Source organism: Clinocottus analis, unplaced genomic scaffold, assembly GCF_023055335.1.
Source record: "Clinocottus analis isolate CAN_PGR_092001 unplaced genomic scaffold, fCliAna1.0.p SCAF_7, whole genome shotgun sequence".
In the NCBI taxonomy this organism is placed as follows: Eukaryota; Metazoa; Chordata; class Actinopteri; order Perciformes; family Cottidae; genus Clinocottus; species Clinocottus analis.
The window spans coordinates 10,106,363-10,119,818 of record NW_027176229.1 but is presented as its reverse complement, the minus strand read 5'-3'; the positions used below and the strand labels follow the sequence as shown (position 1 = coordinate 10,119,818).

The following is a 13,456-nucleotide window of genomic DNA, read 5'->3' as shown; positions in this document are numbered from 1 at the left end:
ATATATATATATATATATATATATATATATATATATATATATATGTATATATATATATATATATATATATATATATATATATATATATATATATATATATAAAGTAATATGCATGAATTCATGAAAAAAGTCAAATAATGAATACAATGACACCAATCACTGTGAGATTTGCTACAATTTGAAATAGCTGAAACAAAGTGGCCGTAGTGTGCTGTGTTGTATTGTCCCTGATCTGCCATTGAAGGGCAACACTCCCCTCTGCTGTACACCTGCTTCATCTATTTTCAGCAATTTACTTTATTCTGGCAGTTTGACCCATGATGGACACCTGACACCTGAGTACTACGGCACAGTAAGTGTCATCGTCACGTATCTGACTAATCGCAGTACTGCTATACTCCCTTTCTGCCACTAGATGGCGTGAATGCATCGCACCTAGCAGGTGTCATATTTTGTTGCTATGGTGATGACGCTGGTGACTAAAAACTAAAGCTCGTCCCTGACGTTACTTCAACTACTTCATGTACTATAAGGTTTGTAACACCTGCATTGCGGCGTATGTTGTAGTTTTTAACTTCAGGTTGTAATCCCGATGGCTAATGTTGAATGACATGATTAGAAAATAACCGTTGAATGCCTCGAGGCCCTGGTTTCCCATGATGCATCGCTTTATTTTGTCTCGTAGCTCGGGGAGATGATAGGGAATCGACATAGCCGCCCTCCCCTCTCACCAAGGCGAGCCCCTGGAAGCATCCACGACATGCCCCACAAGGCAGGACGCTCTTAGCCGGGGAAGGCTGGTCTGCGCTACGACAGTCTACAAGCTTTTACAGGATATTCGACGGCCGCGTATCTTCAGCCATAAGGTAGGTTGAGCTCTCTGTGATATATTGTGGTGTTGTAGCTTCGTTAGCTGTTCAGCTAGGTTAGCATATTTAAAGCCCCACCTAATTCAAAGACATTTTAGATCCTGTATTTTTATAATCACATAGCGTGTTAGCCCGTGACATGTATAGTTTGCATATTTCAAATTGGCAGTAATCAAAGTAGGTTGGCTTCATTGACATTGTATCTCTTATGAAGGGTTTGTCAAGTCTGTTGTTATTCATCAGAAATGTCGTTGAAGAATAGGGTGGCAGCCGCTCATATGTGCTCACAGAACTCAGCCACAATGCCACAATTATTGTTTATATTCTTAGATTAGATCATTTCCTGTTGTGTATTGCAGGGTAATATTTCGGATGACGGATTATAAAGGGAGTGTACAATAAAGAAAAGCACATATTGACAGCTTTTTTCGGTTCCGGACTCTGGACAGCTCCTCCCTGGACAGCTGCAGTCCATAATATTAGCCGCAAAGACCGTCTTTGTGACGGAGGAAATGCAGTGGTTGCACCTTACAGTACATCAGTCATTAAAACAACAAGGAAAGTGAAACATGTCGTTCACAAGCACCATTCCACCAGTCCCGGGTTTAGCACCACTAACGTTTTGCTTGGTAATGGTAAAAAAAAAAGGTATTGTCCTGAATAATATCGCTGTCAGAAGCTTGACAATAACGTGTGCGTTTAGTAACCATCCTCTGGCAGCTACAGCCAGGACGAGCACCGCTTTGCTGTAAAATGTGGCTTTGGGGTGCTGTCCGCAATGCAGGTGCTGAAATTGAAAGTGCCGTGGAAAGTATCCCTGCCGGATTACACGTCGCATATGTCCTGGAGGCTTTGTTTTTAATGGTTATACTGTTTCACTTTGAATGCTTTGCCATGTTTTATATGAATATTGAAGAGACCGGTGTTTCGATGTTAAAGTTTCTTGAAACATAAACGTGTGCTGGGAGTATGTTGATGTTCGTCTTTAACGCATGTTAGGCCTTTAGTACGAGCAACAGAACTAGATAAGATATGCTCACAAAAAATAGCAAGAAGAAGACGAGTGACTGCTAAGCTCTTGTTGAGGCTAAATATGGTAGCTACTAGCTAATGTTTCATGCTGCAGTTCATTGATTATTTATGTTCTCTGTAGAAAGGAAATAAGTGGTTTGTGTATTAGAAAAATAAAAATAAGGAAAATGGACAGACAGGTCATTCTGTGCCCTTTTAAAACAAACAGTTACTGGTATGTTTGCATTTACTACCTAAATTGTTTCTGAACAAAGGGCTCTCTAATTCACTTAAGTTATATACTCCTTTTGTACCAGTGTCACCTCCATATGCTGTGTTTTGAGGTGAGGTCATGTCTTTGTGAATGGAAAGCTATCCAAGCTATTCTAGGAAAGAGCTGAGATGAGAGAAATGCTTGCAGTGCAGGGTTTATCGGAAGGACGCCACATTACTCATCAATAATAGATTATCTTCTCATCTTTTACGATGCATCACTGGTTCTAATTGTGATTACCAGTTTATGTTTTGATAATCACATGCTTTCCTTTTCCTCTGTAAACCATGATGAAAAAAGCCACACAGAAGACAGTTGATATTTTATTAATGTTAGAGAGCTGATGATGTAAGAGTGAGAAGCTCTGGGATGTTTTATTGAAGCACACTTGTGTATGCAGGAAGACGGAGAGAGGCTTTCTCCGCATTCAGAAGGGTTGTTGCTGGGATCAATGTGCTCTAAACTCTATACAGTTGTCCGGTAGATAATGAAGATATTGGGACTGAGTGATTGTTTCTCTCACTCTGATTTTGGCTTTTGTAAACAAGGGTATCCAGTAAAGTATGAGGAATGTTGGGCCTCCTTGTGACTGCCAGCCGTCATGCCACACCCAATGCCTCGTGTCATTGTGTTCCACTTCGTATTTTTGTTTAGTCCTTGTTATTATTGACCTTGGTATGGACACCTGCCATTTATTGCATTCATTTACACACAAAGTGAGGAGAATATTTTGCACGTTTCTAATTGACCACTTTAATTTCAAGAATTTAACTTAATATTCTTCCTTATCTGTTATCTGTGCTGAGGAGGAGTATTTTCACTGAATGTCATATAATTACAATATATTGTTTTAGATTAGATTAGTTTAAATTAGATTAATGTTACCTTTCAGATGTCTGATTTCACACTTCTCACTCTAATCTTAATCAATAGCTTCATTTCAGGTAATAATGGTATTAAGCTCAATCTGTCATCTAAAGCAGATCTTGGTAGACAGAGCAAAGTTGGAGTACGTCCCTAAACCCAGATTTATAAATACAAAAAGGTTCAGAGTTAATATCCTGTTTGTCAAATTGATTGACTTTTCGCTTATTTTCTTCTCCTTCTTTCTCTTGTTTTCTGTCTCTCCTTGTTTTCTGCCACGTGTGTCTGGAGGTTGCAAGGCTGGTGTGTCTGAACATTATCAGCCATGGCATCAGCAAACGTTACACTGGAAAATCAGCTGCACAGTGCACAGAAAAACCTGCTGTTCCTCCAGCAGGACCATGCCAGTACGTTGAAGGGGCTACATGCAGAGATTCGGAGATTACAACAGCAATGCACAGGTGAGCACAGTCACACGTTGCCGCAACTCTTCACTTTGTGCTCTGTAAAACCAGCACATTAAAGAACGTCTTAGAGAGGACCTCTTATTAGATCAGAAGGAAAACTTGAAAATAGCTAATTGAATAATAAAGTGATCGTGAATTCATAGCTGAGGCATATCTGAAACCAAAAGTCAACAAGATGCTGTGGGGCCACTTTTACACCTTTTTTAGAGAGAATATGATGGCTTATGGGAAATGCACTCAAGCACCAGTGAGTACACTTTGCACTACAGCAATGCGAAACCTGTATTAAGCATTCCACCAGTAATAGATATACTCTTCCACAAAGGGAGAATATAAAGATGGACACCTAGGAAAACAGCACACGGTATGCTTTGGCCCTGATTTCCTGTATCTTTGGCTAAGCTGTCACTTAAGCTGACGTTGAACTCTCACTAATCTTGTGAAATGAATACTTTGCCATATGGAAACCACTGACACGTCTTCCCCAAACATGCATAACTGTCCTTTTGCAACCTCATATAACCCTTTCTTTTTTTTCACAGATCTAACATACGAGCTCACTGTAAGAAGCTCTGATCCCTCAGGTAAGCCTCTATGGTACTGTATAATACACATGCATATCTGTTCTGCTAAGGACGTTCTAGTGTAATTAGTTCAAACAAGTATTCATTTTCTGTTGCGTCACATTAGATTGACTTAGAAAGGTCTTAATAAATTATTTCTAATAAGTTTTTTTTCCCACCTGGATTCATTATATTAAATGTACTTATATCTAAGAATGCAGTTGTATTTCTAAACAAGTTATTTAAACTGTAAAAGTGCACAGCAGCAGCAGACAAAACAGCCAAGACTATGAATTTGTGTTTACTGCTGATAGACAGTAGTGTCCGTGGACAGGTCTGAGAGCAAGGGGCTCAGCATGTTTCCTGGTAACAAAGTCCAACCCAGGGAGTATTGCAATGTGGGACTCCCTGCTAGTCATTAGAGCTCCCACTGCCCAATGACCCTCCCCCATGTTACCATGGCATGACATGGAGTCACAACACTGGTCTGATTCAGCCCCAGCTCCTCCGTCTTTAAACTGACAGCAGAGTACAGTCAGGGTGGCCCCTGGCAGGCTGCATGCAGCTTCATTTATTTACGTTAATTATGTTACTGATGTGTGTAAGCATGATGCGTCTCACCAGGATCACTACACGTTGCTTTCTTTTTAACATGGCTGGCCCAGGTCTGAGCAATATTGTTAGGGCCTTCAGTTAGAGCCACTATAATGTTAGCGTGGGACATCTCAGAGATTGGAGTGCAGGAAATGAGATTATCTGTCACTGTGCTAATGCACAGCCTGCAACCTGCTTAGAACAGCAGGCCTTAGCTGCTCCAACTGGGGTAAAATGTACTCCCCCTCCCTCTCCATTCTCCTATCAAATAGTGGGATGGGTAGAAAGATCCATCCCCCTGTTAGATAGGAAAAATTATTTTGGAAAATAGAATGTAAAATAGACATTGAATAATTGCAAATTGCGATATACTGTACACATGTTTACTGTATATACATAATGCACAGTTGTAATATATTCCATATTTTTGCCCATGTACAAACATTGCTGTATAAACTGTAACTGTGTGGGCCAGAGCAACGTGGCAGCACAGTAATGAAGGTCAGACAAGAGCACTGCCCCTGCTGTACACCAGAGTTGTAACGTGACACTGGAGCTCTCTGCCCACTGCAGATTAGTGTCCATAAGATCATACCGTCTCTGTCAGCCAGCAGACTGTCCATAGTTAATGTCTGCTCTTAATGTACTAATCATTGGTGCAGTCTGAGGAGATGATTTTCTCTGGTCTTCTTTTCTGTATTTCTTGTCTGCACATATGTGTGCTTATGTTTGCTGACAACCTGTTTGAATCTGTGCATACCTATCAGAACTGCTTTAACAGTTTGTTGTTCTGTGTGTTCAGACAGCAGTGAAGTCCGCTGTAAAGAGTTACAAAGGAAGTGTGAGGAGCTAGAGGCCAAGCTAAAGAAGAAGGAGGAGGAGAACACAGAACTACTCAGGGACCTTGAGCAGAAGAATGCCATGATCTCTGTCCTAGAAAACACCATTAAGGAGAGAGAGAAGAAGTACCTGGAGGAGCTCAAGATGAAGAGTCACAAGCTGGCTGTTTTGTCCGGGGAGCTGGAGCAGAGAGCGAGCACTATTGCTTACTTAACCTCACAGCTTCACGCCACCAAGAAGAAGTTGTTAGCTGGCAGTTCGTCTGAGGCCAGTCCCAATGTTAGTCCGGTCACTTCATACAAGCCCACACCTCCACCGGCCAAGGACAGGCAACCTGAAACCCCACGGCGACGCATGAAGAAGAGTCTCTCCCAGCCTCTTCATCCAGAGCTGACTGAGGTGTATCGGCTCGGCCCGGACGGTAGGCGGTTGGTTCTGCGGGAGCCAGTAGACGCCATGCCCGACCCAACACCCTTCCTGCAGGCCGGAAGAGAGTCTCCCGAACCGCAGGTATTGCGAGAACGACCTGCCGTCATCCCTCCCATTGCCTCCGAGCGCTCCCCTATCACTCACCTGGGCGCTACGGCCAGCCCCCGACACAGCCCCGCTCGGGACCGTCAGTACAGGGCTCATGTGGGCGTGGCACACCGCATTCCACATGGCACCGCACCTCTGGCCCCACCCCAAGCTGAGCTGGAGACACTGGCAGTGGACCAGGTCAAAGACGAAAAGGTTGTGCGGAAGCGCTCGGGAGCCGACAGAACAGTTTAACACTGCAATGCTAATATGCACATAAATGCACACATCTAAACACACTGCAAGAGCAGGAAGGAGCCTGATCCACTGTGTAGCCTGCTTTTTACGCAACATTGCAATATGAAAAAATTTAAACATGATTATTTTGTTCATGGTATTCCATAAAGAGTTTTGTTTTTCTTACTATACATTAGAAAATGACTCCTATAAAGCATGCCAAATGTTTCTTATTTGCAACCAATGAGATGTTGTAAAATACACATCTTTACTTTTGCTTAGACTTTCTCTTCATTCTGTCTCAACCAACATACAACCAATTCTCAGCCAAATATCTGCATCAGTGCCTGCTCAACCGGATCAACCATACACAAGTTGTGTTGTGTACTCATGGCTCATAGTTATCTTTACATATCTCTATCTTCTTCATCTTCTCAACAACAGTCTGGACATATCAACAAACTATATAACAAGATGTCTGCAGCTGCATAGGATAGAACTGAAATTATTAAACTAATATTCCCCGAATGTCTTTTATCCTCTTGTGATATCCGTATAATAACGTTACTGTATGTACGAGCTGCATAATGTGCAATTGAGATTTGCTAGTGAAGGGTGAAAGAGCTGGAAATTCACCTTTCCCCTGTTGACTTGCAAAAACAGCAGTGGTGCACATGTGTAAATGCAGTATCAAAGGATGGTGGACAGGGCGTATATTTGTGTGTGTATGAGCGAGAGTGTGTTTCTGAGAGAGACGATGAAGGCCATTGTGAGAAAAGAATTTTGGCTTAAACATTATCCACTGATGTTATTTGTGATACAAGGGCATTTTTTGCAAAACTGCTGTAATAGGATTTTGTGATATTATTAACTGTACTTTATAAAGGCTATACATTTGTAATGACTTTTTTTTATTTATTGTTTGATAGAGAACACAAAAACACCTCAGATATTGACACTAGTCCCTGCACCATCAACACGACGGTAATTATAATCACTTAATAACCTGCTTTTCACATTATTATCACTTGTTCTTGAAGTATACGAATGAACCTATACAATAAAGCAATGATTTTATTTGGTTTGGTTACTTGGTTTCTGTTTGTACAGACTGGTAACACATGTAAGAACAATACTGTGTTTCAGTAAGGTAAAGAGCCCCCAGAACAACTCAATTTCAAATATGTTACAAGTCCACTGGAGAAATTAACACCATTCTTCTATTTTATGTATCGATGGGGGTCTAATATGTTTGTTCAAAATCTTCCATAAGTTGTTGTAAGGGTCACAGCTGATTATCACGAAGGGGAAAGCATTATACACTAAACTCTATCAGTATAAAACAAAAAACATTCAGTATCATATTAAGCATGACTGTCTTTCACAGCAACATCAACGTACTGTCACTTTGACTCTGAAGAGTCTGCTGTTACTGAAAAGGGAGACAAATCTCATTGAAAAAGCAGTCTGTTTATTCAAATGTGTATGTACTTCAAACACTGTGGCAGACCAGGAGGAGTGGAGCGCAGGAGGCGGACCCTCAGACTGGGGGAGGTGATTAAGGGGAGGTACTTTCCAGTGCAGGTGCTGCAACCAATTGGCACCTGGCACTGGACGCACCTGCAGGCGATCACCTGATTAACCAGCCTCTTTATCTGGAGAGCTGGAGAAGCAGCAAGGGAGAGAACAGACTGGACAGGAAGCTAGGAGGCGCTCCTGAACTGTGTCCTCAGCTCTCGCCTCTGATCTGCCCCCGCAGCGTGCAGGAACTGCCTCGTGAGACCAAAGACCCCGACCGGAAGGAACCTTTTGTTGAATTTTGACACCACCCGTTTCCCGAAGCCTACTTATTAAAGGACACTTTTTGTTAACCTATTACTGTCTCTGAGTTTCCTTTTTTATTGTTGAAGCTTGCCTCCGAGTCCCCCGGGTTGCGACAACACTAGGTGTCCTTTATTTACAGTAAATAAAAGCTTAGTGTAAAATAGGACATGCTGTCAGTGAACACTACACAACCTTTTTTAGAGTGCTACATTAATAAACCTTGGAATTTCTTTTGCTGGACTGAAAATGAACTAGAAGCTACTGAAATCCATTGATACCAAAATTGTTTGGAATATGTTGGTATCCTAAATAATTCAAAATGTAAGATCACATAAAACATACTCACATTTGATTAGACAAACTACTGGACTCTCCACACTGCCACAGTATTACTGTAAATGTGTTATAATTGCAAAAGTAATGCAAAACAGGTTGAAAGAAAATCTTGAAATGAGGATCCCAGGTGTGGATTTGGCAGGAAATTCATTTTTATTTGTATAGCCAAATATCACAATTCCTAAATTTGCCCCAGAGGGCTTTACAATCTGTACAAAGTATGACATCCTCTGTCCTTAGACTCCCGCATCTGTTGAGGTAAAACTGAGGAAGGCTCCCTCTCCTCATGCATCAATACTTCTGTCCCTCATTATTCCAAAGCATGTTTCATCATTCATTTTAATAATCATATTGCTTTGGGCAAAGATGGGATCAATTGGAGCTTGCATTATGACATTCAGGGTGACTCATCCGTCCAGCCTGGCTTTTTGTGCTTTTTTATATGGTGTGTGTCATAATATATACATCAGTTTTACCACTTCTGCAGTACTTTACATTTAGCTGACGCATTTATTCAAAGTGACGGGGAGCATTTCAGGGTTAAGTGTCTTGCTCAAGGACGCAACAACAAGGACGAGCGGAGCTGGGGCTTGAACCACCGATCCTCTGATTGAAAGACGGGCATGCTGACCACAGAGTCAAAGTCACCTAGTAAATTTAATCCATTTAATATGTGGGAGACCTGAGATAAAATTAAACATTTTGAGTTTGTTGTATCTCCATTAATAGTATAAGTATCTGCTTCAAACCTAGTGACCAAAACTAAAGAATAAGTATCACGACAGCCAAGTGATTAAAATACTGTTTATTTTGGGAAACATTATTCATTTAAGCTCACTAGTCATCTCAGTCCTCACAGATGTGTTGCAGTGAGACTAAATATACGTATTGATGAAATGATTTGGCATAATATTCTCTTTACTTTTAAATGTACAGTTCAAAAGGCCACTTAATGCACTTTACAGGACTGTCAATAAAAAACATTTAAAGACATTAATAAAACACAGTTGTACTAACAAATATACTTGATCTCACACTTGTCCAAAATAACAGAAAAATTACAAGCATTACTCGTCTCAGTTTAAGAGCATCATTTAAACTGTGAATATGTTCACTTTTGTCTTGAGATCCTGAAGGCAGAGCAGTTCTAAGTTGAAAAACATTTTAATTTAGAAAAGAAAAAAATATATTTCTTTTTGGCTGTATGCCTATTTTTTATATTAATAAAGGAAAGTGCCTTGTTTTTATTATGATATTGATCATACATCTCTTACAATCTTAGAATAACAATTTAGCAATTGCTAATGCAGTTATTTAATAGTTTATTTTACTTCTATGAATTCTGGCTCACAGAAAATGTTTAAGAGATACAATTTGATATGTTGATGATACTTTCCATGTTTTGCCTGTGCTGTCACTGGGCAGGCTCTAATCTCTTGGCTGGCGATGTCATTTTCTTCTGTGGAAAATCTGGACAGAGAGGTGACCATTTGTTACCAGAACATGTATATTAAACAGTCCAATAGAGAAAAAGTGATAACTCTTAACGCGCAAACCTGAATCTGTGAGGGTTAACTGGTTCAATTCTTCCTCCAGCTGATCATTGGTAATATCTAAGTGTCTGAACGGTACCGCCGGCAGAGAACTGAGCAGGTCCATACCTGGGAGGCTCGGCTCCCCGGGGATTTGCAGACCGTTTGTTGGAACTTCAGGATAACTTGAGATGGAATCCGGCTTTGACTCATCCAACAAAGATTTCAGTTCCTCCTCCAACTCGTCTATGTCTTCATCTACAAAAAACACATGACAAACTTAGAACCTCCTTGATATTTATATCTACAATGTATTTAAGATCTAAAACGTTGTCATACCTGCACTGGTCACGCCACTGGATAAAGTTTTGTTCACCTCATCTTGAGTGTCACATAACTGGTTTAATCATAGGAAAAACGTATGTTTAAGTACAATAATTAATTAAAATGATCAAATATACAATTAACTATCTGTAAATATACATCTACTGTACCTCCTGTATTTGATCCACGAGACTCTCAGCGCGTTCCACAGTCACATCTTTAAGAGAAAGTTTCAGGGCGGACACTCCGGCCTGATACGCGTGCATAACCTACAAACATGATCAGCGCACTCTTACAATACTGACGACACCCTTGGTTATACATGAAAAGAGAGAGAGAGCATGACTCTGCCCTCTTACCATTTTATCAGTCTGCGACTGGGCTATTCTGTCCAGGATTCCTCTGATGGATTCCAGTTTTGCAAACAAGCCGTCTATTCGCTTTTCCACCCTCTTGCGGCCTCTCAAACACCTCAGCGCCTGTTGGATAGGCAGTAAATATTACCACTGGAACCAGAGTTATAATGTTTGGTTTACACATAATAAGATGTTTTTTAGTTTCAGTTAAATGTTGTGAGTACCTGTGATTTCTTCCCTTCCCGGAGAAGTGTCCTTGCTTCCTCTTTGCACCTGCACTCAGATAATGCAAAGCTTCAGCAATAATCACAAGAATGCATGACTTTCATAACCATTGCATTCCTTCTGAATGATGTCCAATACCTTGGGAAAAAAAAGACAGCTAAAGCATAAAGTTGCACAAGCTAATGACTACATCACATAGGATAAATATAATTATCTATTTCTACTCCAAGTATATATTTGAGTTCATGTACTTGTCAGCCTCAAGGCCCAGTTTCTCCACCCGCTCTCCCAGCAGCTTCTCACTGCGCTGCAGCTGGTAGATGCCCATATCCACATCGCTGACAGGGGAAACATTATCTTTCCCGGCCTGACAAAACTTGACAATCTGTAAAGAAGACACATAAAGACAGTTGCAAATAAAAAAACAGTAGACCAGCAATCACAGTGTATATCTTATCAGGCATTGTCGTGAAAGACTTGTAAACGGTGCTTCTTTTAAATGAAATACTTTTTTACCTTCTCACCCTCATGCAATGCAACAGTCACTTGCTTGTCCCGCTGCAGCTGCAAGAGAGCCATGCACAGGGTGCTCTCATCCGCACAGACATCAGAGGAGAGAGTACAGAGCTCTGGAAATGACAGGATGGAGCGACTTGCAAATTCACTGCTGCTGTACACCTTCAGTAATGCTGCTGCTTTCTCCTGGAAAACAAAAGAAAGATAGCTTCATAACCAGAAGCTGCCGCAATAACATTTATGATCAGCTCTTAACATTAGAGATTGCGAAAGAGAAACCATTCAGCAAGGTTGCAAGTTCATCTGTCTTCAAAGTAACATGACCCCTGGCGGTATTTCACACACTAGATTGCATGTTTCCATTTTTATTCAGATGCATACTACATTTAATTAAGATCATTATTTGTATCAAAGTGCTATATTGTAAAAACTGAGGGGGACAAATAAAGGCCATGCATAACATAATTATGTACAACTAAAGAATGCAACAACAAGACATAGTGCTTTACTTGATAACATTGCATTGTAGTGCCTCTTAATCACACCAGGATTAACCCTGAGTTAAACAAACCTTCACTAGTTCAATGACAACAAAGGGCTCCTCCAAAGGCACCCGGTTGCTTCCCAAAAGAGTTGAGAAAGTCCACTTCAGAGGTTTCACCAGCAGCATGCCGACACCCCAGGACAGCCAGCCACAGTCCACATTGGCTGCAAACTCGGACTCCCTCTGGATCTTTCCACATCTGGCAGAGATTAAAATACAGATTGTAACCAGATTGACCCACAGAGACAGTAACGGACAGCAACGGCTGACACGGTGACAGCTACCTGGCCATGGACTGGAGGACAGTCGCCAAGCCCAGTGGGGATCTCTCTTTCCTCCGGAAGGTCTTGTTCAGCTCCTGCAGACTGACGCACACTGCGCCTCGGTCCCTGCAGTCTTTAACGACCAGAGCCGTCCAGAAGTCCATCTTACTGTCCCAGTCCGTCGTGTTCACATCTCGGTTCTCGTTGAAGTCCGAGAACATGAAGTTCATCCGCTCGTCATCATCCCATTCGGTCGTGTCTGTGGCGCGAGACATTTGCAAGACCTAAACTTTAGCTCAACCTTTATCGACTCGCTTATGTTATCGAGCAGGCAGCTAGCGTGTCGGCTAAAGTTCAGCTACAGTCAGGCTAACGCTAGCTAGCTCACAGCTGCCGCTACCTGTCCTCTTCCTGGGCAGACACAAACACGCCGCGTTCACGTTCGTGGGAGTTTTACAATATCGTCTGTTGAAGGAACATTGAGAGCACGAGCTCGCGAAGCCTCACTTCAACATGTTGCGTTATATTCAGCCAACACGAGAACGTTTCACATGTCAACAACAAAATATGGTCGCGCGCGTTTTATACATCAGAACCGTGCAAAAAGGCGGTGTTAATGTGAGCAAATAAGAAATGCAGTTACTCCACTCACGCAAACACCCTGAGCAACAAAACAAGCACACCATACACCCTGCTCACGAACATCCATTTGCACAATTTACATGCATATCCCGGCAGTGAATTAGATATATTCTTCCCAGTATACATGCGTGGTTCAGTAAGTATTTTTAATTTGGGTTTGCAGTGAGTACAAAACTAGTTTATATGTGAATTGGGTAATTTCAATATTTGTTTCCTTATATTTTTCATATAACTTGTCCTCTACGATTCAAAGGTGTGCGCCATACATTCAGAACAACCGCTGACAGTTTCATATGGTACCAATTATTTAAGACTCACGTCAAGCACCTAAAGTTCGCGAATGACACCACCCTCATTGGACTCATCTGTGATGGGGACGAGTCTGCATGCAGGTGGGAGACGGACCGCCTGGTGACCTGGTGGAGTCAAAACAACCTGAAGCTCAATGCTCTGAAACAGTGGAAATGGGTGTGTAGTTCAGAAAGAGCGCAGCCCCACCCGCCCCCCTCATCATGTGTGACTCCCCCGTGGACGCTGTGGAGTCCTTCCGTTTCCTGGGCTCCATCATTACCCAGGACCTCAACTGATCACAAAGAAGGCCCAGCAGAGGATGTACTTCCTTAGGCAGCTGAAGAAATTCAACCTGCCAAAGACAATGA

At 41.7% G+C, this 13,456-nt stretch overlaps 2 protein-coding genes across 3 annotated transcripts; one reads left to right on the top strand and one right to left on the bottom strand.

The window, feature by feature from the left end:
* Positions 1-479: 479 nt before the first annotated feature.
* Positions 480-7,136, top strand: ccdc92 (coiled-coil domain containing 92). Its single transcript, XM_068566793.1, has 5 exons — positions 480-533; positions 686-866; positions 3,310-3,479; positions 4,028-4,069; positions 5,445-7,136. The coding sequence occupies exons 3-5, from the start codon at positions 3,344-3,346 to the stop codon at positions 6,251-6,253; spliced, it is 987 nt and encodes a 328-aa protein (XP_068422894.1). The 5' UTR covers positions 480-533; positions 686-866; positions 3,310-3,343; the 3' UTR covers positions 6,254-7,136.
* A 2,049-nt stretch (positions 7,137-9,185) lies between these two features.
* On the bottom strand, positions 9,186-12,733 carry chmp7 (charged multivesicular body protein 7). Of its 2 annotated transcripts, none has more exons than XM_068604385.1 (10): positions 12,177-12,733; positions 11,920-12,091; positions 11,349-11,534; positions 11,084-11,217; positions 10,832-10,880; positions 10,611-10,730; positions 10,422-10,520; positions 10,267-10,324; positions 9,952-10,185; positions 9,186-9,865 (listed from the first exon to the last, which is right to left on the bottom strand). In XM_068604385.1, exons 1-10 carry the CDS (start codon positions 12,428-12,430, stop codon positions 9,810-9,812), a joined length of 1,362 nt encoding a protein of 453 aa, XP_068460486.1. In that variant the 5' UTR covers positions 12,431-12,733; the 3' UTR covers positions 9,186-9,809. The 2 variants fall into 2 exon arrangements, with proteins under 2 accessions (XP_068460486.1, XP_068460487.1); XM_068604386.1 differs by having other exon boundaries at positions 10,057-10,185.
* Between the last annotated feature and the right edge of the window lie 723 nt (positions 12,734-13,456).

What these genes read in the sequence shown, in the direction of transcription:
- chmp7 (XM_068604385.1), bottom strand. Translation starts at nt 12,430, where the DNA reads ATGTCTCGCGCCACAGACACGACCGAATGGGATGATGACGAGCGGATG. An exon ending in TTGTCATTGAACTAGTGAAG is followed by an intron (nt 11,535 to 11,919) that starts GTTTGTTTAACT and finishes TTTGTTTTCCAG; the next exon opens with GAGAAAGCAGCAGCATTACT. An exon ending in AGTCGCAGACTGATAAAATG is followed by an intron (nt 10,521 to 10,610) that starts GTAAGAGGGCAG and finishes TCATGTTTGTAG; the next exon opens with GTTATGCACGCGTATCAGGC.
- ccdc92 (XM_068566793.1), top strand. Translation starts at nt 3,344, where the DNA reads ATGGCATCAGCAAACGTTACACTGGAAAATCAGCTGCACAGTGCACAG. An exon ending in ATTACAACAGCAATGCACAG is followed by an intron (nt 3,480 to 4,027) that starts GTGAGCACAGTC and finishes TTTTTTTCACAG; the next exon opens with ATCTAACATACGAGCTCACT. An exon ending in AAGAAGCTCTGATCCCTCAG is followed by an intron (nt 4,070 to 5,444) that starts GTAAGCCTCTAT and finishes CTGTGTGTTCAG; the next exon opens with ACAGCAGTGAAGTCCGCTGT.